Source organism: Astatotilapia calliptera, chromosome 2 (assembly GCF_964374335.1).
Source record: "Astatotilapia calliptera chromosome 2, fAstCal68.1, whole genome shotgun sequence".
NCBI classification, from domain to species: domain Eukaryota; kingdom Metazoa; phylum Chordata; class Actinopteri; order Cichliformes; family Cichlidae; genus Astatotilapia; species Astatotilapia calliptera.
The window spans coordinates 9,043,351-9,069,083 of NC_137423.1; the positions used below are offsets into that span (position 1 = coordinate 9,043,351).

The following is a 25,733-nucleotide window of genomic DNA, read 5'->3' on the forward strand; positions in this document are numbered from 1 at the left end:
TCAGTTTAAAATGTTTCCAGACACAGTGAGCAATTTGGGATTTATTTTTCTCATGTAAAGATTGATCCACTGATCCATGCATTTTCTTCCAGTTATTCAATTCATCTTCAAGGGGATATGTACAACAATAAATAATTGAAACATGCATTTATAAAGCCTGCCAGAATACAGCAGTTGGTCACATTGTGGTTCAAAGGAGCTGAATTGTGTATTCAGAAATGTGCACTCTTAAAAAAAACGTCTCTGCACCACGCATGATAAAAACTGCTGCAGCGGAGGTGTCTAAAAATGGCAGATATCATTACCGCAGCTCAATTTATCAGCATTACATTGCCTTCCTTCTTGCCTCATTTCTTTGAATTCACTTAAAATTGGTTAATATCCACCATAAAACATTATTCTTTATATGCCAAGTCAGCTGAAAGCCATTTAAGTGTGAAGAAACTCATCTGAATTGTTCACGGAGATTGCACACTCGGGCACGGAGGTTTTACATGAAATCCAGCAGGAAGTGTGTCATGTTGAAATTACATGTTGTGTTATCTAAGCTTGTGGTTTAATAGTCAACTCTTCTAAATAAAATAAGTTATGTTTTAAAACGGATGATTTTTTTTTTCATTACAGGCCTGAGGGACCAAAATAGCTTGTTGCAATAACACAAGCATGCCGGCAGGACTTCAGCTGCTTTACGATCGCACTTCAGTTTCCTGTTTTTCAATAGTTTAAATGAAAGAATAACTAAAAAAAAGAAAATTGTGCCTTTACAGTTTTAAAACTGACTCTCTATTATCAGTGCAAAGGCTCCTCTGTTTAAGGACAGTAAGAGGATGGAGGTCATGCCTGTAGCTCTAAGGCTCATTAGTGAGAGTGGACAGAGCGTGAGGATGAGTGGGGTGGAAGACGAAAGGCAGAACTCTATGAGGACAAGCAAAGAGTAAAAGCATGGAGTAGAGGGCACGGAAAAGCCATTAATTTACAAATGTAGGTTTGTTTGAGGATTCTTTGAGGGAAAGAAAATCCACATTAGTGCTAAGAAAAGTGTGATTTGAAAGCACAAAAGTAATTATGTGCAATACAGAAACTCATGGCGCTGTCTGAACTAGCAAACAGCATCAGCGGGTGAGTAAGGTCATGTGGGAGTTGTATATCTTCATACAGACATATATGCTCCAGGGTTCTCCAGCTAATCCTAATTAATCCTTTAGGATAATTATGTTTTATCACCTATGTAATCGCACAGCCACAGTAACACTGTCACTATTAGTCATGACACTTCAAATTAATGCATTTTTTTTTTTGCACAACTCTATGTGGACTGTATTTTCACACAAACATGGCACCCACGTTAGCTTAACATACGCACTTTATGTGAGTATTTGTGCGGCTAAATGTAGCGATGCTGTTATTTTCAGCAGTGGTTCAAAGCTTTTTATGTGTGACGACTACAGATGAGCTTATGACGGAACCGTCCGATTGGCTTATGTGTCCCTCCACTCGTCAGATGTTTAGTGCTTATACTGACTGTAATATTGCACATAGTCATAAAAGTTTAGCTTGGCCATAGAATAATTTGCACATTTTTCTCTTTTTCTCAGTAGGCCTAGTGAAGTAATCAGTACAAATATACAGATGTGTTTATGAGTACCAAACATTATTTTTAGGTAAACCGCTGAGAATCAGAGGGATGCAATGAGATATGACATAACTATGATCAGTTGGAAATTCTGATAAACACTGAGACTCAGATCTTAACAGCAGATAAAAAATTAGGATAGGGCTGTTTGTCTTCCAGTTTTTATGGAAACCCATTTGGAAATCACTGGATGCCTGAATGTTAGAATATTCTTCCTGTCCGTACCTGATACTGTGCGCTCTTGGTTCACGTCTCTGACCTTTGTTAACAAAAAGCTGAACTACTCTTGAGGACTACCTTCAGTCCATACGCACTTCAGAGGTAGTCGCTATGTTTGACAGCAATTGTACACAAAATGTACACGTAAAATTCATTTTCTCTTTTAAATCACATACTGCTGGTAAATCACAAGTAACCTATGAGATAAGAAACATGTCACAAAGAAGAGCTGGAGCTGAAAACTGACAGTATTGTGGGCGTTCTTTTACGTCCCTCAAATGTGTATATTGGTATTGGCATTCCCTAGTGTTATTATCTGTTGACACAGAAGTTTGTCTAGAGAATGTTTACATGTTTGCCAAGTGGATATGTGAAGCTGCAGGCTGCTGTATCTGCATTGTTGTGGTGCAGTTTGCCCTCCTGTGGTTTACAGCTGGGGGCACGAGGCCCGTCGCATCCCACTGATTATGGCCCCAGAGTGCGTGTGTGTGTGTGTGTGTGTGTGTGTGTGTGTGTGTGTGTGTGTGTGTGTGTGTCTGTATGATCCTCGGTTTGTTTATCATGTCACTAACTTTGAATGTGATGTTTTTCTCTTGGTTGTGTGTGTCCGTGTTCATGCATCTATTGTTTGCCTGTTTCATGTTGTTTGTGCTTGTTTGTGTGTTTGTCATTTCTGTTGCAGTCTTACTTGGAAAGCCAAAAGAAAAACCCAGAAACAAACACACACACACACACACACACACACACACACACACACACACACACACACACACACACACCTACCTTATCATCTAATGCCAGCTAAAGCCAACTACTAAGGTCCACCCTAGTCTCTCTGTTTGTCACAGACTTTGTCACTCTCTCCCTCTAGCTCACTCCCTCTCTATCCCGCTGTCACTACGCACAAAAAACACACTAAGAAACACACACATGCACACACACCTACACACATATTCAGACAAACATATCCTTCTTTCCCCTGTGGCTGCCTGATTGAGGTTTCTTTGCCTTGCCCTTCAGATTTACTGTAATCGGTGAAGGAGGACGGCAGGAAAGAAATAGATGGAAAGTTAAATTGAAGGATGGGAGAGCAAAGAAGGGATAAAATTAGTGATCCAGTAAAATAAGAGAGGCTTAGGGAGCTGATCTGGGAGGGTGGGTGGAGGGGGTGATGTGGAAGTGAGAGAGGTAGTGACACGAGGTGGAGTAAAGGTTTGGTCTCAAAGAGGGATACAGTGATGCAACCAAAACCTTGGTTGGTTGCTAGCAGTGGTGAAATTGAGTACAGAGTACAGAAAACAGAGACTGTTTACCTTCAAAGTAAAAGTTGCACATTTTGAAGCATGTTGGTTGGAGAAATAAGCCACAACCTTTACTTTGGAGGTGAACGTTCTGTTCCAGTTTGTGTCAGTGATGGCGTAATACCACCCTGCACCACAAGATGGTACACTGAGTTGGTGTAACTTTAATTTAACCAGGCACATGAATAACTTTCAGTGGCAGCCGGGCAAAAACAAAAAATATCAAAAGTGAAACAGCAGCACACATCAAACAACATCAACACACTCAGAGGTAAAGCGCTGCCCCCTGGTGGTGAAAGGGTAATTACGAAATGTACCTTTAAGTATGATTTGAAACTTCCAATAAATACAAATTTTAGAAATCATAAAATTGTATAAATCATTTTTCTATGACCTTTTACCACAACTTCAGCTAATCAGATGATGCGATGGCAAAGAAGGAAAAAAAAACAGAAATCGGAGAATGATGAGCTTTGAAAGCTAGCAAGCCACTAGTGAATGAAAAACTGAAAAAAGTCACCTTAAATAAAAAAGGATTGGGGGAACCATCCATCTCATCACATTTGAATAGCATCCATAGCTGCAAACTCAGTGGCTTATAGTTTCTCATATGAGGCTGACTGGTCCAAACTTTCTCCTGCAATGAGTTTCTCCACCACTTCTGTCGCCTTTCTACAAAGGTCAGACATTTTTCATGCACTTATGTACACATGCATGTGCACCAGTCATTTTAACTTCCTTCAAAAAAAAAGAAATCAGCTGCTATTGTCATTTCTGTGTTGAGGTCAGGCTGGAAGGCTAGAGAGAGACTCAGAGGCTGCTGAGGACAGAAAACAACTCCAATTAAAGAGAGATTACAGCTTCTGCCGGTCCACAGTGCAGCGTGACTTTACAACATCTGCCGTCAGCGGCTGATGATAAAACACCAAGTTTTAAAGATCAATTTGTCACTTTTCATCTCCTCCTACACCTCATTTACTTCCAAGGCTGAGGGCAGGAGGAGGCCAGAAGAGAAGGGGGGAGGAGGAAGGAGATGGAACTGCAGCCTTATTGCGAGAAAGAGGTGAGAGTGAGAGAGCTGACTTCTCTTTACGAGCACTTTTGATGATGTCATTTGGAATAAATCCTTCCCTCTGCCCCCTGGCATGGATTCCCGTTTTTGAAATAAGAGCTCTTCATGCACACACAAACATGCACACACAAACATGCACACATTGCTTTAACAGCAATGGACATCAAATCAATTCCTCATTTGTCCTGATTTTTTTTCTCCCTATGTGACACTAATGAGCTGTATCAAGCAGTTCTAAAACACAGATCCAGGAAGTTCAGGGTGGGATTTATCCCAATAAAATGTTTAGTCTGCATACAAGTTGTACATTGTAATATGTGCATAAGAAACCTTTTATTTTGTGTCATATTTCCACCACACATAACTGTTTGAAGCAGGAACCGTTTTGAAATATGTCCTTGGAGAAGTGAAGGTTAGAGAGCTAAACCTGATGTAAACAAAGCCAAACACACAGAAGGATTGCATGCTTAGGAAGAAGGTCTCACTTTCATAACCTTCTTTCTCTTTTTCACTTCTTCCTCACGCCGTTTTTATTCTGGCTCGATAAAAGTTTGAATCTGGGTTCAGCTTTGTTCAGGATTACATGTTTTAATAATAATAATGATGAATTTGCTTCACCCACACTGGTACATGACGGCTAATGATAGGGTGATGTGATGTCAATCAAACACAGACTGTACACACTCACACAGTCAAACTCTTCGTCACACTCATTGTGCCCTCACCCTTTTTACTGTTTCTCTGTAATTAGCATGACACTGGACCTTCACTGTGAAAATACAAATCCATATGTTTAGTGTGTTTGTCACAAATCACGTGAGTTGCCAGATTGTCTGTGAAGCACAAATTAAGAATCTCTTTTAGCAGATTTATTTTGGTTATTGCAAACACTGTTTGCGTAAAATCCCTCATATAAACACTTAAAACAACACTTAAAACAAATCCTGCAAAATTAACAAAAGCAATTATTTTTGACACTTAAAAACTGATATGCATAATCTTGAAACTAGCCTACGGAGGCCAAATGAAAGAAAGCACATGAATGACTATTAATCATTTCATAGCTGGATTAGCTGTCTTAGGTGAGTTTAAAATTATATTTTTGTGAAACGTGACTAGAAACAGCAGAAGGCAGTTAATTATGCTACCTTGATCTGTTCAATATAGACCACACCAGAAAGAGCCACTGCAGCACTATGGTGCACTTAGGTGGCATATTGACTAGTCAGAGGAATGAACTGTTACGCTACCACAGAAAGCTAACACCCAGCCACTGGGCATGGCAGGATTATTTAGTCATGTTCTCCGAGCTAGCTGACATACTAAGTTTCACCATCCAGTTAATAATCAAGAAATAAATGAATAATAAATGATTACATTCACATTTGGGAAACTGATCTGAATAGTTTAGGGCAGCGGTCCCCAACCTTTTTTGTGCCACGGACCGGTTTGTGCCCGACAATATTTTCACGGACCGGCCTTTAAGGTGTCGCGGATAAATACAACAAAATAAAACTAGTAACGGAACCGAAAAAAATAAGATTTATTCATAACACACGTGAAAAGACCCAGGAAAACAGAGTTAACGAAAAAAAAAACTATAACAAAATAACGCTAAAAAACGATAAAAACCCTGAAAACCATACATTTCACACCCGAGTCTCACTCTCGTGGCCCGGTACCAAATGACTCACGGACCGGTACCGGTCCGAGGCCCGGGGTTTGGGGACCGCTGGTTTAGGGTGTTGTGGAGCACCTCCCTCACTCTCTGACCTCAGTAAATATTTTCTGGATGATTTTAAGGACTCTGATGTTAGTTTCAGGTTATTTTGATTAAAGTGTGAAGTTCATTTTGTAAGTTTTAGTCAGTATAACAGTCAGAATGGAGGATCATCCAGGGTAGTCGGCAACTTCTGAATCACAAGTCTTTAACCAATCAGGGTGCAGTGTTCTTAAATTCACAGTCAGATTGTCACAGTCCTGGGTCGTATTTTGATATTCATTGTTTATAGTTAGTCCTTTTGGCATTAGGTCCTAGGTTCCTTAGTTGTAGTTATTATTCATTGTTTAGTAGATCTCCTTTGGGTCGTCTTCCCATGTATTAAATTTCCCATTGTTGTTTATTGTGTCTTATGTGTCATGTTTCTGGTCTGCCTGGTTAATGCTGTCATGCCTGTGTCTAGTCATGTTTTCCTGTTTATTTTGAAAGTCCAGTTTTCATGTCGTTGTGTTTTAGTTTACATTTCCTGTGCATCATTATGTTCATCCTAGTCAACTGTTTCCTCATGTGTCTCCACTTCCCCTGATCACCTCATGTGTGTATTTAAGTCCTTTGTCTCTTACTGTTCATTGTCAGGGCGTCTGATCATGATAACCTTTTGTTATCATGGTCAGTCATAGGTTTGTCATAGTTTTTCATAGTTATGCTTGGTGTTTCATAGTTTCACGTTTTCAGCCGAAATAAAGGCTCGCCTTCTGTTTGCAAACCAGCTCCTTGCCTCCAGTGTCTGCTTTTGGGTCCGCTTTAACAAACACACCGGCACTGTGCCCGACAATAGTGCGTGACACAGATCCACCACTCCCTTGCCGTGTCCAGTTTCAAGCAACCAAGATGGTGAAGGTGAAAAAACACAGCTTAAGGCTTCATAACAGGACTTTACTCGCCAGTGAGCAGAGATGGGCAGTAACGTGTTACAGTAACGTGTTACAAGTAACGCGTTACTGTAATCTCATTACTTTTTTCAAGTAACGAGTAAAGTAAGGGATTACTATTGCAAAAACAGTAATTAGATTACCGTTACTTTCCCGTAGTAACGCTGCGTTACTGCGTTACTAAAACTGTGATTTTTTGCGAGAATGTCTCATGACAGTGATGTAAGCGAGTGCGCCGTTCGTGACAACAGCTGTGTGCAGATCAACAATGGATCATATATCGAGTGCAGGAGAGAGTATGAGCATGCAGCGTTTAAAGCGTGGAAGTACTGACCTTATTTTGAGTTTGATTTCATAAAAAGTGACAAAAACATTAGTGTCCGTTGTGCGTGGGAAGAAAACTTCTTTTTACAGCAAAAAAACCCCCTAAACTTCCGAGCAAGCACCGAGTGCGAAACGACGTAATGGGAAACTCACAGAGAAACTCGCGGATTCTTCCGCTGACCGCGGCACACCTGCACCAGGGTAAACCTCCGCCTGCCCCACTCCTGCTTTACAGGTGAAAATAGAGCAATAGGACCGCTGAGTCTTTGACTTTATTTATTTTCTGCTGTGTTTTACTTGCATCTATTTGAAAGAGTGAGTGTAAACACAAAAAATATTTTATTTTATGTGCTGGGATGTGCAGAAAATAGGTTTACATGTTAAACTAATTTCTTCAAGTCAGTGAATGTTGCATATAATTAAATTTTTGCTTGATGCATAAAGTTAAAAGATTAAAACTGATAAAACAAGTTTAAAAAAGAGACTTTTCCATTTGATTACATTTTGTATGATGGATTATGCAGAAAAAGTAGAATTGGGCTGAAAGATCTATCGCTTTATCACCTATTCAGGTTGTAAATCGTGTTTTTAAAAAGTAACTAAGTAACTAAGTAAGTAATTAATTACTTTTGAAAATAAGTAATCAGTAAAGTAACAGGATTACTTTTTTGGGGAAGTAATCAGTAATTAGTTACTGATTACTTTTTTCAAGTAACTTGACCAACACTGCCAGTGAGTGACATCACATCTTTTATACTCTCTATGATAGCAGGGGACTTGGGTAGAAGTGGATATAGGTGCAACAGTGAGGATGTTTTGTGACAACTTCTGTTTTTGCCTCTCTGGGTGTCTCCTGCCTCACAGCTCAGTGTTGTACAGAGTTATATGTCAAAATACACCAAAATGGAGGATGAGGGGTTGAGGATGGAGTATGTAGTTACCACTGGTTAGCATCATTACTCTATCAGTACTCACAAACTTTGATTGACAGAGTAAACACACAAACACAAACCAGCGTATTTGTTCTAAGATCTTTTTCAAAGTCTTCTCTGCATGGATTCTTGACATGAAAACATTTTTGAGACCTCCTGATCTATGACTTGCATTTCAAAGGACGAAAGGTTCGCGGATGGCAGATGAGTACACCTTGCAAGGCGACCTTTCTCTTCAGCGTATGAAACAGACAGAGCACAGATCGGTGCCTAGATGGGAGCAGATGGAGTGTGAGTTTCTCCTAAGAGCGCGCAGAGAGAACGAGAAGTGAGATAATAGCTCACAGCTAATCCACTGCACACTAAAAACTCATTACTTCTTAAGAAGAAAACAAAAAACTTGCTCCCCGAGATGGAAAGAAATACTCTGCTCAAGGTGAAGACCTTGGCACAGCCTGCCTGATTTTCCTCATGTGTGCAGTTTCTTTTATGTGCGGTTCAGCAGATTTGACTCGTTTTTATTGACGGGGAGCTTTGTACCAGCCTGGCAGTGGGCACCTGCAGCTCCCAGGACACCCACTAACTTAACAGCCAAATGTTTGAACACACGATGAACACATTGCTACGGAACCTGTCAAAAACACAAAACAGGAAGCTTCGTAAGTACATATAATAAATATTTTACATGTGTAGACTTTTCGATGCAATATTAATCATCAGTGCCATTGAATTATAAGTATTCTATAGGTTTTTCTTTGCCTGAATCATAACAATTTCTTAACGAATTTGTCTAGGATCGTATAGACTGGAACACAGGTAGCTGTGTGTTTTACATCAGTGATGGTTGCTTTTACATCACTGAAGAGAGAAGCAACAGCAAGTAGGAAGATCCCCAAAAAAGTTTCAGGTATTTGAGATTAAAAGAAATTTGCTGTTCAGAGGAGCGATGAAGGTATATTTTTTAAAAAGTCCTTGTCATCTGCACTTGTCATTGTGCCTCTGATGATGATCATTGCCAGAAGTGGGAGACAAAAGCTGTGCACTCAAGGTTTAAAAGAAGATTACGCACCCATTTCACCTTGCATTTCACTTGATTATTCAGTAAATGCCTCCAGATTGCTTTGATGCTACCCTGACTAGTAACAGGGAGCATTATGCTGCTTCTGTTTTTGCATGATGTAACTTGGGATGATTGGTTACAACAGCCTTTAGGGCACTATGTCAAACTGCAACCCAATTGTGATCTTCAGCTACCTCTAAGAAGATGTTAGCTAAGGATCTGGAGATCATGGCGGAAGAAGAATCGCGGAAACGGTGGCAAGCAGGACGTCCAGTAACAGTAATTTCAAACTGGCTTTTAGTTTGTTTTTTTAGAGCTTCATGAAACAAAAGTCTGTGAGACAGACAATGAGCTGATCTTCTTGCTGTGGGAAAAGTAATATTAGCATGCTTGCTTTGTCTTACTGTAATACACTAGCATTGCATTTCACAGTTTCACTGCATTTGACCAGCGACTAGCTCTCCAAATCTTTTAACTTGTTAAAAACATGCATGTGTAGCTGTCCATATGGTGGGCAGTGGAGGGTTGCCAGGGTGGGATTTCTGAGTCTTACAGTGGTGTAAAAATGAATCACAATTCAAACATGTGGGGGTATCCAGCTGTAAAACTGTATGGCCTTAAAAAGACATTTTGCAAGAAATGAAATTCAATCCCCAAATTTAACATTTTAATAACAAATACCTGCTCATCAAAGAATTGTAATGTTTAAAATAAATAACTAAAGCTTGATTTGTGCGTTTCACTTGATTACTCTGTAAATGATTAATTAGTAGTTTCCATCCAAATGTTTTTAATGTTCTATATAATGAATGCACATATTTGAAGAGACCTCCTTGTAGAAAAGTGGAGTAGGCAGGTTTTTGTCTCCTATAGGAATGTAAAGGCTAAAGAGTGCATGGAAGAAGAAGAAGCCATTGTAGCATAGTCATCATATTAATGAGCCACTGACAAAAAATTAAATTAAATTAAAAAAAATGTCCAACTGGCAAAATGACAAGTTCACAAAATGACACCAGATACCAGAAGCATCATTTTAAATCCAGCATTCAGCGAAAATGTTGCCATTCTGTTATATATTCATGAATAAAGACAATCAGAAGAACATTCCCCGCCATACATTATGTACTACATTACGTTTCAAAAAAATTTACTGTGATTCATATTAAAATATGTTGGATCCTCCCTCGATAAAATAATTCACATCGTCATCGAGTTTTACAATTTTTTTTAAAATTTATTTTGCGTAACGTCGAAAACAGACACGCAGTTGGAGAGATTAACTGCTCTGATCACAAAGCGACCTCCGCAAACGCAGCTTACATGTGCTTGAAAAGTCAAACAGCCTTTTGTTACCTTTGCTGTTCAGGGGGAAGGTAAACCACTTTCATTCTTTGAACTGTCCCACGAATCATCACGAACCATCCGCTGCTTTGTGAAAACCATCTCCGTCATTTCACCTTCCACTGCACTGTCTGCATATTCATAACAAGTTCATACCCCTTCAAAATTCATTACTCTGTTTTGGTATTCACATGTTCAGGGATTCACTGCAGCACAAGCCATTAGAAAATCACCCCCGTGCCTGCACGCGGGAATGAAATTATTTAAGATTAGATTGTGCCTTGATTATCTTTTCTTCCTCAGGTGGAAAATGTGCGTTCAGCATCTCGTGATAAGGAGTCGCTGCAGAGTCCCGGCCAAAAGGCATCTCTGTGTTTTTGATGGGTAAGACTGAAAAACGCTAAAAACGTTTTTAACTCGTCTTGGTGAAAAATTTGAACTTCTTCGAACATAAAATGCCCCTTTGACTGCACTGGTTTAATCGCGTTAGAAATCATGAGCTCACTGAAGTATGCGCCACAGAGGCCAACTGCGCCACGCGCGCAAAGACCAAGCAGCAGATGTGGAAGAAATGCGCAAAAAAGCACCAAAGCGCAAAACAGGAAAGAAAAAGAGAGAAATTCTTGAGATGTGACAATCCAATAATGTTTGCGTGGAAAAGGAGGGTGTTGGATACAAAAGTAATCACTTTGGAGAGTAATTAAACCTCTACAAGAAGCAGAAACATCGGCGGACTCACACTCATCACATCCGTCGTTACAGCGGATAAAAAGGGAAGAACTTACCTCCCAGCGCTTGTTTCATAACGAAATTCATGATGATGGCTTTTAATTCCCTGCCTTCCTTATCCGAGCGATGTTACATTCAATAGTTGCGGAAGATGAGAAGTCCTTTGTTGCCAGATCTGCAAATTAAAACGACAAGCACGTTAAGCACGGAGACGTGTATTCAGCTTAGGCTACAGTCGACGCTCTTTATACTACATTTGTTAAGCTGAAATATGAAACGGTGATTTCTGAAATGTTTGTAAGAGGTGCTTTTGCGTGTAAAACACATTTCTTCGATGCGCCAACTGAAGGGCACCGAGGTCAATGGTTCGAACACAAAAGCGCCAAACATGTCACAACTACTGACCAGCTCAGAAACTACTGCTCGCGGTTTATCTGCGAACGTTTTGCTTTAAAATATTTTCCAGGACAGCTGACGATCGTTCAAACCGTGTACGGCTAAGCTTTGCCTGCAGTCAGAGCACTTCTGAGAAAGTGCACCGTGAAAGACCCTCAGTCTGGCAGGACGGTCTGCTGTCACGCATGTGAATCCCGGACTAAACCACTCCTGTGTATTTTTCCTGATCATGTGGTAAAACTTTCCATCCTCCATTGGAGGGACGTGGACTCAGCCATCCCGCTTCAACATTAGAAAAAAGAAAAAGCTACTCGCACGTTAATGAAGCAGAAATATCGAGCTATGCACGCATGTCTACAGCTGAAATTGCAGTTGGAACATATGTTCAAAATGACCCCCCTTTTATGCATGCATGTGCTGGGATTGTGTGAAAGGAGAGGCACACATGCACTTCCTAGTAGCTGCGAGCCTGGTTTCAGCACCACGGCGAGTGGATAGCTCCCTAAACCGTTGGCTTGTGTTGAAGCAGCCGCATCAAGCGTCGATTTACCTCCGTCCGGCGCCTGAATGAAATTCTCCTGGCACACTCACACACCGAGCACGGATCGAGGAGCAGAGCTTCAGCTGCAGTACCCTCCGGAACGAACTTATCCTGCAGCAGGCAACAGCAGCACGGGCTAATCTAACTGCTCGTTCCTTGCATCTCCGTCTCCCGGGGCTGGAAAAAGGACGTCCTTGGTGCTTCCTCCTGCTTGCCGCTTCGTCTTCCTGCACTCACTCACTCACTCACTCACTCACACTCACACGTAGAGACAAGGAGGAGGAGTGGAGGGGGTGGCGGTTTGCGGAGGGTGAAGCAGCTGCCGTTAACACTGTGATGGGAAGCAGCGAATGAATCACATGGAGGGATGGAGAGAGAAACGTCCCACTAACGTCCCCCTGACCGATAGAGAGAGATCAATTATTCAGCCCTGACGCTGGCTGGCTGCTCGGTCCTACAGCCCGCCCTCCCATCTCTGAAACGAGAAGGGGGACTCGGTGTGTGCTTAAAACGGTGGTGCAGAATATCAGCTATAGGCTGGGGGTGTTAGGAGACACAACATTTCTCGCTTCTTGGCTTGGAGGTGTCGTTTTCTTTTAGGTGACCCACATTTGGTTTGCATTCAGGTGTCCCCATGTGTGTGTGTGTGTGTGTGGGGGGGGGGGAATTCTCTGTATCCAACTGTTCGTTCCTTCCTTTTAAATTATATCCACTTCTCTCTTTAAACAGCGTCAGTGTCGTGCACAGACTCTGTAAGGGACACGGACCTAAGGGGGAAGAAGGCACCTCTGCTGTTTTACATTCATTCATGTTGTGGATCGCGGCGGGTTGGGGGGGGTTGCTCCAGTATTTAAGGATATGCAAAAAACAAAAAACAAAAGACAAAACAGAAACAGAAACAGAAACAGGTCCTTTATGTCCAAGAGAGTGGTGTGTGTCACTGTAATACTACCCTGCACACAAAGAGATTTTCTTCTCTTACCTTTAATTTGACTTGCTTGTGTAAGTGTGGGATGTACTTGGCAGGAAAATAAATCGCAGACATGCATGAAAAAGGAAGGTGTTGGTTGCACAGCGTCAATAAAATTGATAACAAAAAGAGTAAAAACTGACGTGAAAGAGACTCAGAGAGGACACACAAACTAAATGAACATAAACAACATGAGGCATAAGTGTGCAGGCGGGAAAGAAAGGGAGTGCCTCACAAAGAATTAGGCTTTGAAGTAAAGCGGGAAGTAAAATGAAAGAAAGACCAAGTCATGAAAAGAGCAGAGACACACAGACACGGGGGACGCAACACGAAAAAGGAAAACACTCAGCAAAGAATGAGGTAAGCAAAAATTACCAGGGATAATTACAAAGACCATGACAGTGTTGTAGAGTTTGTTTTATATTGAATTTGTCATTCAGGAAAGACTTTCACCAACATCTGGTCTACTAAATAGAAAGATTGATGCTTTTTTGCTTTTTTTTTCATCTGCATGGAAACAAAAGTTTGTATTTCATCTTTATTGGAAATCAAATGCTGATTGAAACTTTAATCATATAGGATTAGTTTAAAGATTTATGGATGTAGTGATGAAGGGTTGGTGCAGCAGAGGAGGATGGCATGACCAGGGCGACCTTGAGACTGATCATCTGTTGTGGAGACCACTACACGGAGGAGGAGGAGAAGGAAGAAGAAGACTATGCTGATTTGATGATGTTTACTTTTCACAGCAAGTGAAAAGTAAATGCATGTCTCCTGCAGGTCTGGGGGACCTTTGAGAATATGTGGAGGCATAGTTTACAGATTTTATAATGCTGTAAGGAATTTAAGGACTTTGATAGCAGTTCCATCCATCCATTCTCTTCTTCTTATCCAGGTCACAGGGGTGTGGAGCCTATTCTAGCTTGAGAGCAATTCATCTTCTGAAAAATAATCCAAGTTCTATTAGAATTTTACACATAGAAATGATAGACAAGCTCTCTTGGCCTCAGGAGCCTTGATTTCGACATTTTTTTGTAAAGTCATCTCTTGCTATTTACCAATGGTTTAAATTCCAGGAGCACCCAGGAAAGGAATCGGACCATTTTTATTTTCTACCCTGAGAGTGCTGCTTTATTGGATAGGTGCACTGATTTTAGGTATTTTCATAGCTTTTATGTCACGATCTGCAGATGCAGATCATGTATTTGAAGCGGGGACCCAAATGCAGATGCTTGGACTCAAGTTAGCAGAAGCTAGCTTTATTAAGGCTGCACAAAACTACAAAACGAAGGCAAGAATAAGACCCTTACTAACAGTAAACTAACACCAAGAACTTGGATCGTGGCAGGGAAACATGGAGGGAGAACTGACGATCTGACAAAAAGCAAGGGGAGACTGGGACAAACAATGCAGGTGTTTAGGAGAGTGGAGACAGCAGGGAAACGAAGCTGGAACAAATTAGACACAAATAGGGAGAGCAAAACTGAATATAACACATATGAGATGAGGTACTGTCAAAATAAAACAGGAAGTGACACGTATACGTGAGCTGACACTAGGATGGGGACAGCAAACAGTGGAAGACATGACAGGCTGAGGAGACACTAGGAAACAGGTCAGGAGACGAAACACAAAGGCATGACAGACACAGGAAAGGTGAGCGATATAAACAGCGAGAGAGAGAGTGGGCAAACAGAGACATGACTGGGGAAAGACACATAAAAACAGAGGACATGACAGATTCTCACTGGAGACACAGGGACGAGACAAAGATACAAAAGGAACCCAATATGACCCAAAAAAAACCCCCAAACTCAGGGACAGTAGAAGAACTGAACTAAAGAACTAAACTGAAGACTAAGCTGTATAGAGCTTAAATAATCATTATAATACAAAGAAAGAATCAAAAATACAAAACAAACTCAAAATGCTGGGTATTTCTCTTTTTATTTTTTTAAATCACCTGTCTTGTGTTCATTAGCGTTTACTTTTTCCCTGTGTTAATTTGCATGAAGTGCTCTGCATATTTTTTGCCTGATTTATATCCAGAAACTTTATTTTGTGTGTCTTGAATGTTTGTGTTTCTCTTGTGTGTTTTCAGGTCAGCATTTTACCCGCTCTTTCATTTGAAACCTCCTTGTTTTCTAATATTTTGGGTGCCTTGCTTGAACTTTACTTGGACTTATCTTGTTTTCTCCTTTAGCTGTTTTTCAGCATCCATCAGTTGATTAGTAATTTTGGTATTTTACAGCCTGTTTCGTTGTGCATTTCAGGAAGATTTTGGAAAGAACCCTGCAACATAAAACCAGGGGTTCAAAAAAGGATCGTGTTAATGTGAAGAAAGTCACAACCACACCGCTCTGACCTCTCAAAGCTTTTTTAAAAATAGATGCAACTAAAATCAGATCTTCACCGGATTTAAGGTCTACTCTAGTGTGAAGGCAAACATACACCAGTTAATAAAGCCTGGTGTATTTGTCTTGCGAATAAAGATGATTAAATGATCATTGTTGTATTGTTTTTGTTGTTTTGATTTTATAACTATATATCCACCTGTGTAGTGAATGGGACTCTTTCATTCAGCTTCATTCTACTGAATTATATTCAGCTTTTCTTATTGCTCTGTTTGATGGGAAAATAATGAGCCTCCACTGATTTGCACATCATTTTGTTCACAATATGAATGTCAGTCACTGATGACACAAGCATATATTTTCTTTCTCTTCAAATCAATTAATTTTTTTTCCCTTTTCTTCTCTTAACTCATGTCAGACCCTAAATTTCACCCATAAAATTAGTTTAAGCTCTGTTTAAAGAGAGAAATCTACCTTCAGCTATTTTTTTTATTGATTGCTGTGTCTTTAGCATTTGACATGCTGACCGAGGCCTGTAGAACTGAGATGTAGCTCTTGTTTTTTTGCAGTTTCTCTGAGCATTGCACAGTCTGACCTTAGGATAGATTCGCAGGGACATCTATTCCTTAGAAGACTGGCAGCCGTCTTGAATGTTTCTCACTTGTCAGTGATCCTTCATGCTGAAGAATGAACTGCAGATTATTTGGAAATGGCCTTACAACACTTCTCATACTGACAAGCGGCAGCAATTGTTTCTTTAAGCCCGTTGCAGATGTCTTTCCTCCCTGTCATCATGTTAACACACACCTGAATGCTCCAGATAAGAAAACTGCAAAACGTCTGCTTTCATAGCGGTGCTCACACTCACTGATGATCAGTTAATCAAGTGTATTTGATTAACAGCACCTGGCTACTATTTATGCTTTTCGTTTTGAAGCAGTAAGGATGTATTTGATTTTTTCAAACAATGTTTCTGCATTTTGTCGTATTTTTTTACAAAAACATAATTACATGGTGCATATGATGTATTTTGTAGTTCATCTGAGGTTTTGTTTAAATAATTTTAAGACATCCTGAGATGCACATTATTCTTTATTATGTCCTGATTATGTTCTTGTATTTTATTTGTGACCACGATTTCTCTCTTAGAGAAATGTAATGGCAGTGACTGTACCAAAACTGTGCTGGCAACATACCCCCATATCAATACAAAAACCCAACAGATTCTCTCAATGAAGGTCTTCGGCATGTGTGCAATTCGCTTTAATTCGTCGCCCATCTGTATCCACCTGTTTCCCCAACTTGTAATAGGAAGTCACATGTATCATTTTATACATTTAGAACATTTGTATATGAAATTTTAACATTGTGTTCAGTACACGTTAGATGTAACCCTACCTCTGTCTACCGAGCGAGCTTGAAGCCTGGCAGACGTTATATGATATATATTGAGCCTGCTTCAGTCCATAATGCCACTTGAGCCCTTTTTGTTCCCAGTTCATAACATTTTTTCTTATCAGGATCTTGCTTTCAGGGAGGTTTAACCTGCTAGGCGTATCTCCCAACATAATACAGTATTAAATTTTATCTTGATAGATGATGTGCTCTGCAAATTTATGCAAAGCTCTGACACTAAAACTTCCACGTCTTACATGCTTTCAGATGTTCCTCATTTAGCATCCCATTCAGCATTCAAACTTGCTCTTTGGTTTGCATGATTTGTATGTAAAATCATGCCAATATGAGGCCCTTCACCATTCAGCTGTATTGCAGGGACTTGACATGTTTCCTGGAATTAGGCTTCATGTAGAGAATTTTAATCCCCGTTTTCGTTTTATCTTACTTGCTCACCTATTTGAGGATTCTCAGTAACAAAAGGTTGAGCAGTCTGCCAAACTCAGGTAATTAGGCTTTCTCAGTTTTCACGAATACTGTACTCAGATGGGTGAAAATTCTACCAATTTTCTAGGTTATGTGTTTAACTGCATATACATGAAGCTTGATTTTCACAGAAGTCACTGCCAGTGAAAAGATATAACAGCAAACTGGAAGGAATATTGTGTCCAAAGCTTTTCCTTGGGTTAAAGCATCACATAGGATGCATTTGGCTGTCCTTGGAGAGGCTTCAGCATAAAGGAGAGAGTATGTAAACCTTGTCTTTTAGTTTTATAACAGGTGTTGTATATACAGAGAAATTATGAATACATTTTTGTAGTTTTGAACTCATTTGGTCAGGAGGTGAACTTAAACTTAAATGTGAGGTGTAGAGTTTCTAAAAAATGATTCCTTGCAGGAAGAGCATAATTCACCACTGCTGAACCTTTCCTAATCCCTTTGGCTCCTTCTTGACATACGCCATCAAAGAGCCACTGGGAGAATAGCAAGGCTAGATTCTGCATGTATTGCTAACGTCACCTTACAGGATTTCTGGAAGTCCTTAAACTTCAAAGTGAACTCTCCTTTTCATTTTGCAATGAGTGCTATTTTCATGCAGACTCTCTATTTTCTATTTACTGTTTTTTTTTTCTTTTTTATCCAGTTTCTCTGTATATGTTTTTAGGGAACATGTCTTTCCACCATAGCACAGCAATACTAAAGCTTGGATTGATATTTATAGTGAAAGAGATGTAAAAATGAATTTGTAAGGCATAAAATGGCATACAGATCTTTGGAAGAGTAAATATGTTGCACAAATAAAGTGAATAAGAGATACAAATAAAATAAATACACCCAGACACCAAAAATATACAGTAACTATCAAATTCGAGTTCTGCACTTGACACAGGCTGCCCTCTAGGATGCCTTCGAGTCAAAGCATGAGTCCACCTATAAACCTCCATCTGTGCCTTCCATCCAGTGCAGTCATAATTCACGTGACGGGATTTGTTAACAGAGAGCTGATGGGGATTTGTTTGATCATTATTCAGCCACTCAATCAACTGTACTGATCAATTATAGAGCTGTAAATATTCATAGCACTTGTTGTATCTGGGCACTAAACACGACCCCGAATCCTTGAGCAATCTATTAAACAAAAATTAAGGTCAAATCAAAAGGCATGTGAAGTTTTATATTTTTAATGTGAAACTTAATATTTAATATTTTTACATTTTTAAAGGTATTCTGACATTTGTTTTCACTTCTGGGGCTCTAACCTAGTAGTAATGTATCCAGTGAGAGTAGATGATGTGTTTTGGTTGGCTATAACAGATGGATAAATGGATGTAGCCGTCGGGCCAAAATCCTGCATTCTTTCTATAGATCAGCAGGGGGCGACTCCTCTCGTTGCAAAAAGAAGTCAGATTATATATAAGTGCACAAAAACAATGCCCTCATAGCTAATTGGATTTATGACCCCAGTGAATGCTGTTTTGGGGTTGAGTCACAATTTTTAAGTCCTTTTTATTAAAACATTATTTATTATCGTGGCTCAAGAGTTGGGAGTTCGCCTTGTAATTGGAAGGTTGCCGGTTTGAGCCCCGGCTTGGACAGTCTCGGTCGTTGTGTACTTGGGCAAGACACTTCACCTGTTGCCTACTGGTGGTGGTCAGAGGGCGTGGTGGCGCCAGTGTCCGGCAGCCTCGCTTCTGTCAGTGCGCCCCAGGGTGCCTGTGGCTACAATGTAGCTTGCCATCACCAGTGTGTGAATGTGTGTGTGAATGGGTGGATGACTGGACATGTAAAGCGCTTTGGGGTCCTTAGGGACTAGTAAAGCGCTATATAAATACAGGCCATTTACCATTTACAGGCCATTATGACATTATGTCCATTTTGCAAATAATTATTATCCTGTTTACAGTAAGATAACTGAAAAAGCATAATGTGTGTTTTAGAAAACAGCTACTTTAATAAATCGTTGAAATGGTCACTGCTAGAATGCTGTTTTTTGCAGCATATGTATTTTAACTTTTTTTTTTTTACTTGAAGTAATTAATCAGATTATTAGGGCGTATGTACCTTTTGGTTTATTATTTTTCAAAGTCCAAGTATTTGGAAGTTTTACACCCTGACTAAAACCCTTTTCATTTGATGATACCAGTGTTCTTATATTTGGAGCCACTGGTGCTGCCAAAAAGACAGGAGGGCGAGCTGAGGATTTTAAGATTTTCATTGGGAGTGACCAGAATGGACAGAATAAGAAACAAGTACCTCAGAGGGACAGCTCAGGCTGAGCAGTTTGGAGACAAAGAGAGGCAAGGCTGAGGGGATTTGGACAAAGGAGGGATAGTGGATATATTTGACAAAAGATGTGGAATATGAGCTGCCGGGTACAGCTCAGTGAGAAGATTCATGGATGTAGTGAAGGAGGACATGCAGAGGGTTTGTGTGATAGAGGGGGATGCAAGGGATAGGGTGTGCTGGAGGCGGATGATGCAGTGTGGCAATCCTTAAAAGGATCAGCCAAAAAAAAAAAAGATGATGGACGGGAGGAAAACGAAGATAAGTAATGAGTACCTTTAAAAATTGCAGAGTTAAATAGACTGTTCACATCTGTCCACACAGAACAGTTAGAAACTGTAGAAACTCAAGGACATGATGACACAAAATACCACATTGACTGAGGGTAACGCGGTGCTTGCGGAGGAGCTGAACCACTTCTTCGCACGCTTTGAGGTGAAGGGACCAGAGGCAGCAGCAGCAAAAACATCGGACAGCAGCAGCAGCCCAAGCCTCATAGTGCAGGAATATGAGGTGAGGCGCACACTGAGGGCAGTGAACCCCAGGAAGGCCGCCGGACCAGATGGGGTAACCGCAAGGGTCCTAAAAGAGTGTGCAGACCAGCTGGCTGGGGTCTTGACTAAGATCTTCAACACTTCACTGTCCCAGTCCTGCATCCCGCCGTGCCTAAAGTCAGCCACAATTGTCCCACTGCCAAAGCGTACTAACATTAGCAGCCTCAACGACTACCGACCAGTTGCTCTAACACCTGTTATAATTAGAGATGGACCGATCCGATATTACGTATTGGTATCGGTCCGATACTGACCTAAATTACTGGATTGGATATCGGAGAAAAACATAAAAAATGTAATCCGATCCATTAAATATCACGAAAGCACCTCACAAAACTTGCAACACGCCGTAACTCACCTCAGAACGTTAGCACGTCGGAGCAGTATGCATCACGTGATAGAGCGGCTGTGGCATGCGGGACCTGTCGGTGGTCTGGATAGCATTTGGAGCTTCGCTAGCAACCCGGCATTTCATCTCCGACAAAGTTATCCCGAGAGAAGTAAAGCAAGTGTGTAAGTCCATCTCTGAATGTTTGTAAAGCATTCCTGCGTTAAGCTTAACAAGCGACTGCCTCTCCTGCTGCTACTTCAATCATGAAACTGCTTAACGATCAGCTGATCGGCTTTTCTCTCGCGAGTCCGTGTCTCTAGTTTGCTTTTGGCCCACTTCGCACCAGAAAGAGGAAACCAGCGGCTGAACAACAGCAGCACGTTTAAGCTTGATCAGCTGTTGTTAGAATTTATTTAATATTACTTTCTACTCGAGGATCTTTTTCTACGTAGCTGACGCTGGTAACTGTGCAGGGGCGGATCTAGCAAAGTTTAGCCAGGGGGGCCGATAGGGCATTAACAGGGAAAAGGGGGCACAAAGACATACTTTTCTTTCTTATTCTCATTTAAAATGTCGAGCTTTTAATAAATAATTATCTGACACCCAAAGTTTTAATTTGATGTAAAATGAATAGAAGTCAATTACTGTATATAGTGACTATTAAGTCTAATATATATACCCTAGTAAGCTTTCCTTTGGGAAGGTACCATCTGTGCAGTCTGCAATTTTGTTGAAGAAAGATGTTGAATCTATTTAATATTTCTTGAAAAATAATTGATTTTTGTGCATTTTTTTTCACACTGCATCAAATTAAGGTTGATTACGTCGATTAAGCATCATGAGGTGGAGCGTGAGGGGTGGTTCCCTATTTTTTATTTATTTATTTTTGTTGTTGCTGGGAGTTGGAACCCTATTAGTTAGGTTGCTTAATATTTATGCTAAGTACTCTTTATAATACCAGAATAGGGAGGATGGTGTAGGTTTAAGTTTATTAGATTGATCAGTATTGCTGAACTATGAAATAATTTTTTTTGCATACAGGTATAACAGAATAGCTTTAGTGTAGTTGTTGTTTTAAACTTGAGTATGAACTTATACAAAATGCAGCAAGATATTTAAAAAGCAGTTTTGTTGATTAAAAAACACTATATCGGATTCATATCGGTATCGGCAGATATCCAAATTTATGATATCGGTATCGGTATCGGACATAAAAAAGTGGTATCGTGCCATCTCTAGTTATAATGAAGTGCTTCGAGAAACTGGTCCAACGTCATATCATGTCCTGCCTGCCACCCACACTCGACCCGCTCCAGTTCGCATACAGAGCTAACAGATCACCTGAAGATGCCATTGCTACAACGCTCCACACCGCCATCTCTCACCTGGAAGTGCAGGGCCGTTACACCAGGCTGCTCTTTGTTGACTTTAGCTCTGCTTTCAATACGATACTCCCGGACAGACTAATAGTTAAACTGCTGGAAATCGGACTTCCTTCTACCACCTGCCACTGGATCAGAGACTTCCTCTCAGACCGTGTACAGAGAGTTAGAGTGGGGCCTCATCTTTCCCCAGCCCTCAGCCTTAACACCGGCTCTCCACAAGGCTGTGTACTGTACACTCTGTACACACATGACTGTGTTAGTACCCACCCAGACAACACAGTCATCAAGTTTGCAGATGATACCACCGTGGTGGGGCTTATCTCAGGGGGAGATGAGACGGCGTACAGAGCTGAAGTTCAGAGGCTGTCAGATTGGTGTGTAGATAACAACCTGGACCTCAATACCACCAAGACAAAAGAACTGGTAGTTGACTTCAGAAGGAGGAAGTCTGAGCTGCAGCCTGTCAGCACCAACGGGGAGTGCGTGGAAAGGGTCTCCAGTTTCAAGTTTCTGGGTGTGCACACAGACACAGACCTCCAATGGAGCTCTAACACCTCTGGAGTTTTAAAGAAGGCCCAACAGCGTCTCCACTTTCTGAGAATCCTCAGAAAAATGGACCTGAAGAAGGAGCTGCTGACCGTCTTCTACTGCTGCTCCATTGAAAGTGTGCTGACATATTGCATCGGTGTGTGGTTCTCCAGCTGCACCACAGTACACAGAAAGGCACTCCAGAGGGTCATCAATATGGCCCAAAAAATCATTGGACATCCTCTTCCCTCCCTGAAGGACCTGTACAGCACTCGCTGTCTCAAGAGGGCACGCAGCATCCTACGGGACTGTACTCACCCAGGACACCGGGTGTTTAAGCTGCTGCCATCTGGCAGGAGGTTCAGGCTGCTGAGGTCCCGAACAAATAGACTCAAGGACAGCTTTTACAACAGGGCAATAGCCCTGATCAATGTAAATAGCTGACCTGACTGGCTACCTACCTGGACTTTTTGGGGTAAAAGCAGTAACAATAATAATATTTATATTTATAACAAGGTGCAATAACAATTAATGTGCAATAATACCAGTGTGCAATACAAATACACTTCTTCTTTTTTATTACTAAGTTATTATACTGTGTTGTGTTGTTTGCGTTGCGTTGTGATGTGATGTGTCGTATCGGGTCGTGTTGTGTTATATGTAGTGCCTACGTAGGACAGTTTTCCAATTTCATTGTACTATTGTACTATGTATGACGTGCAATGACAATAAAGAGTTATCTTATGTTATCTTATCTTAAAAAGAGCAGGTCCTGAGATTAAACCTTTCTCAACTTCAAAGTGAGAAACTGAAACAAGGGATTGCTTTGACTGACATGTGACAGGGTGGAAAATGCATTAAAAGGTTACCTAGACAACCAGAGCCTTGAATGTCCACTAGCAGCCAGCCATCACCAGTTATGAGCAACTTCCTGTGTGGACATCCCTTCAATGTCAGAGGTATTGTGCAGTATATACTAAATATTCTGTCTTCATCCATGGAGAAGAAGAGTTTTACCATTGATACCTTCCAAATCTGCAGAGCGTTTGATTAGATTAAAGTGACGGATAGTCCAAATCTAGCTGTTATTCCAGACCCGAGTTCTACTCTGTGCTTTAAACCTAACCTGATGTAATAACCTTGGGAACTCTGTCAAAGGAGCAACAACATGATAAGTTCACTTTTCCTCGGTGCACAAGGAGTACAAAAAGGCACAACACACACTCACATGTACACTCTCCTCTCTTGCACACATGCTGTACTCCCCTGACGTCTTGTTAATGCAGCTCAGGCCCACTCTTAGACACTAGATCCTCCTTTCTTTTCCCCTCTCACTGTATATCTACTAGTGACACACTCACACGTACATGCACACACACAGAAAGTGTGGCTGAAATCAGAGGATACCCACTGACCTGCCAAACTTTATGCATTTAAGCAAGAAGGTGGCCTGCAGATCAACATGGGAAGCCAGCAAGACACCACTGACGCATTGTATTATTTCCCCTGTGTGGCTGCTGATATGTGCTCAGCTCACAAATTTCCCCAGAGGACGAGTTGTGTGACCTGTAGACTGGAGTATGAGGGCAAATGCTTGTTACTTGTAATGTCGGCTTGCTTCTTGTTTGTCCTCATTAAATGTACTCACAAGCAGAGAAATCAGGCAATCTGCTTTGAAATGAGGATTATTAGTTGTTTTATGTAATCTTGCATATATAGTATTATCCTTCATAAAGATAACATACAGTAGACCATGTTTGATTTGAAAACGGCTTTATAATGTGTAAATCATCTTAGGTCGACATGTCGTTCTATTCATCATGGCTTGTTATGGAAATTATGATGAAACCAGGTTTGCCTTGTTCGGGAGATGCCGGTGAGTAATATAAACTTTTATCATTTTTATAATGGAAGGTGCTTCATATCAAGGACAAGAGAGATGAACATGTTCCAAGTGCTAATCTCACACAGAGTTTCATTTACTCCCTTCTACAGCTACTTTCAACATAAGTATGTCTCTGCTGAGAGGCAAATGAAACACTGGTCACCATTATCCAACAGACTCCACTGGGCGTGACCTTTCAAGTCTCCCCAGAACAGAGAAGCCTCATCAAATACAGTGATTGGCACCAAAAATATATATTACACAAACTTTCTATGTCTATATCATATCATATCAAACAACAAAATACTCTGTAAATAATACAGTTTATTGGAAAACAACATCATTTATCTGTTTTCAAATTACTGTTGAAAAATAAACCTGCTTTATAAGTTATTTAATTAGGTTAGTTCAGTTCAATTTGATTCTGTTTGATTTTATTTACATGGCACTAAATCACAACAACAGGTGCCTCAAGACATTTTATGCTGTAAGGTAAAAATCCTACAATAATACAAAGAAAACCCAAACAATCAGACGACTCCCTCTGAGCAAGCTTTTGGTGACAGTGGCAAAAAATCCTCCCTTTTAGCAGGAAGAACCCTCAGAAGAAGGGCTCAGCCATCGTTTGGGGTTGAGAGGAGAAAGAAGGACAACAAACATGCTGTGGAAGAGAGACAGAGATGAATAATAACTATGATCAAACTCAAAGAGGTGTATAAACCCTCAGAAATACTCAGTACATTATGGGAATCCCCCAGCAGCCTAGACCATTTGCAACAAAGCTAAGGGAGGATTCAGGCTCACCTGATCCAACCCTAACTATATGCTTTATCAAAAAGAAGTTTTAATAAAAGTAGAGATAGTGTCTGTCTCCTGAATCCAAACTGGAAGCTGGTTCCACAGAAGAGGGGCCTGAAAGCTGAAGGCTCTCCCTCCCATTCTACTTTTAAATACAATAGGAGCAACGAGTAAGCCTGCACTCTGAGAGCAAAGAGCTCTAATAGGGTCATTCTGTACTATAAGATAAGATGGCGCCTGATAGCTCATTAGCGAAACGTCAGATTTGGCTTAAAATGTTTACTTTGCTAAGGTTAGAGGAACCTTTGACGCTGAGATCATAACTGACACTAAAGGAAGAATCTTTACATCTTTAAAGGAGTGATGAAGCAGTTATATATTATTGTAGCACGAGCTGCACAGTGTGACTGCGCATGCTCGAACAATCACATTTTTAAAAAATTCCCAAATACAGCTGATCAGTGTGTTTTATGGTAAATTGCACACACTTGATTATTTGTGAGTTGTTTCAGGTATCAGTTGGAGTGATGAGTAAGGGATCACATTATC

General features: G+C 40.7%; 1 protein-coding gene across 2 annotated transcripts in view; it reads right to left on the reverse strand.

Moving 5' to 3' along the window:
• cplx1 (complexin 1) overlaps positions 1-12,681 on the reverse strand; it is a 60,637-nt gene extending 47,956 nt beyond the window's left edge. Inside the window, exons 1-2 of one of the 2 annotated variants that reach the window (XM_026183839.2) lie at positions 12,210-12,681; positions 11,320-11,438 (exon numbers count right to left, since the gene is read on the reverse strand). In XM_026183839.2, coding sequence (XP_026039624.1) covers positions 11,320-11,350 — 31 coding nt within the window. In that variant the 5' untranslated portion in view covers positions 11,351-11,438; positions 12,210-12,681. Of the gene's footprint in view, positions 1-11,319; positions 11,439-11,668; positions 11,861-12,209 lie in introns of those variants that run through there. The other variant, XM_026183848.2, reaches the window with a different exon arrangement.
• Positions 12,682-25,733: the final 13,052 nt, after the last annotated feature.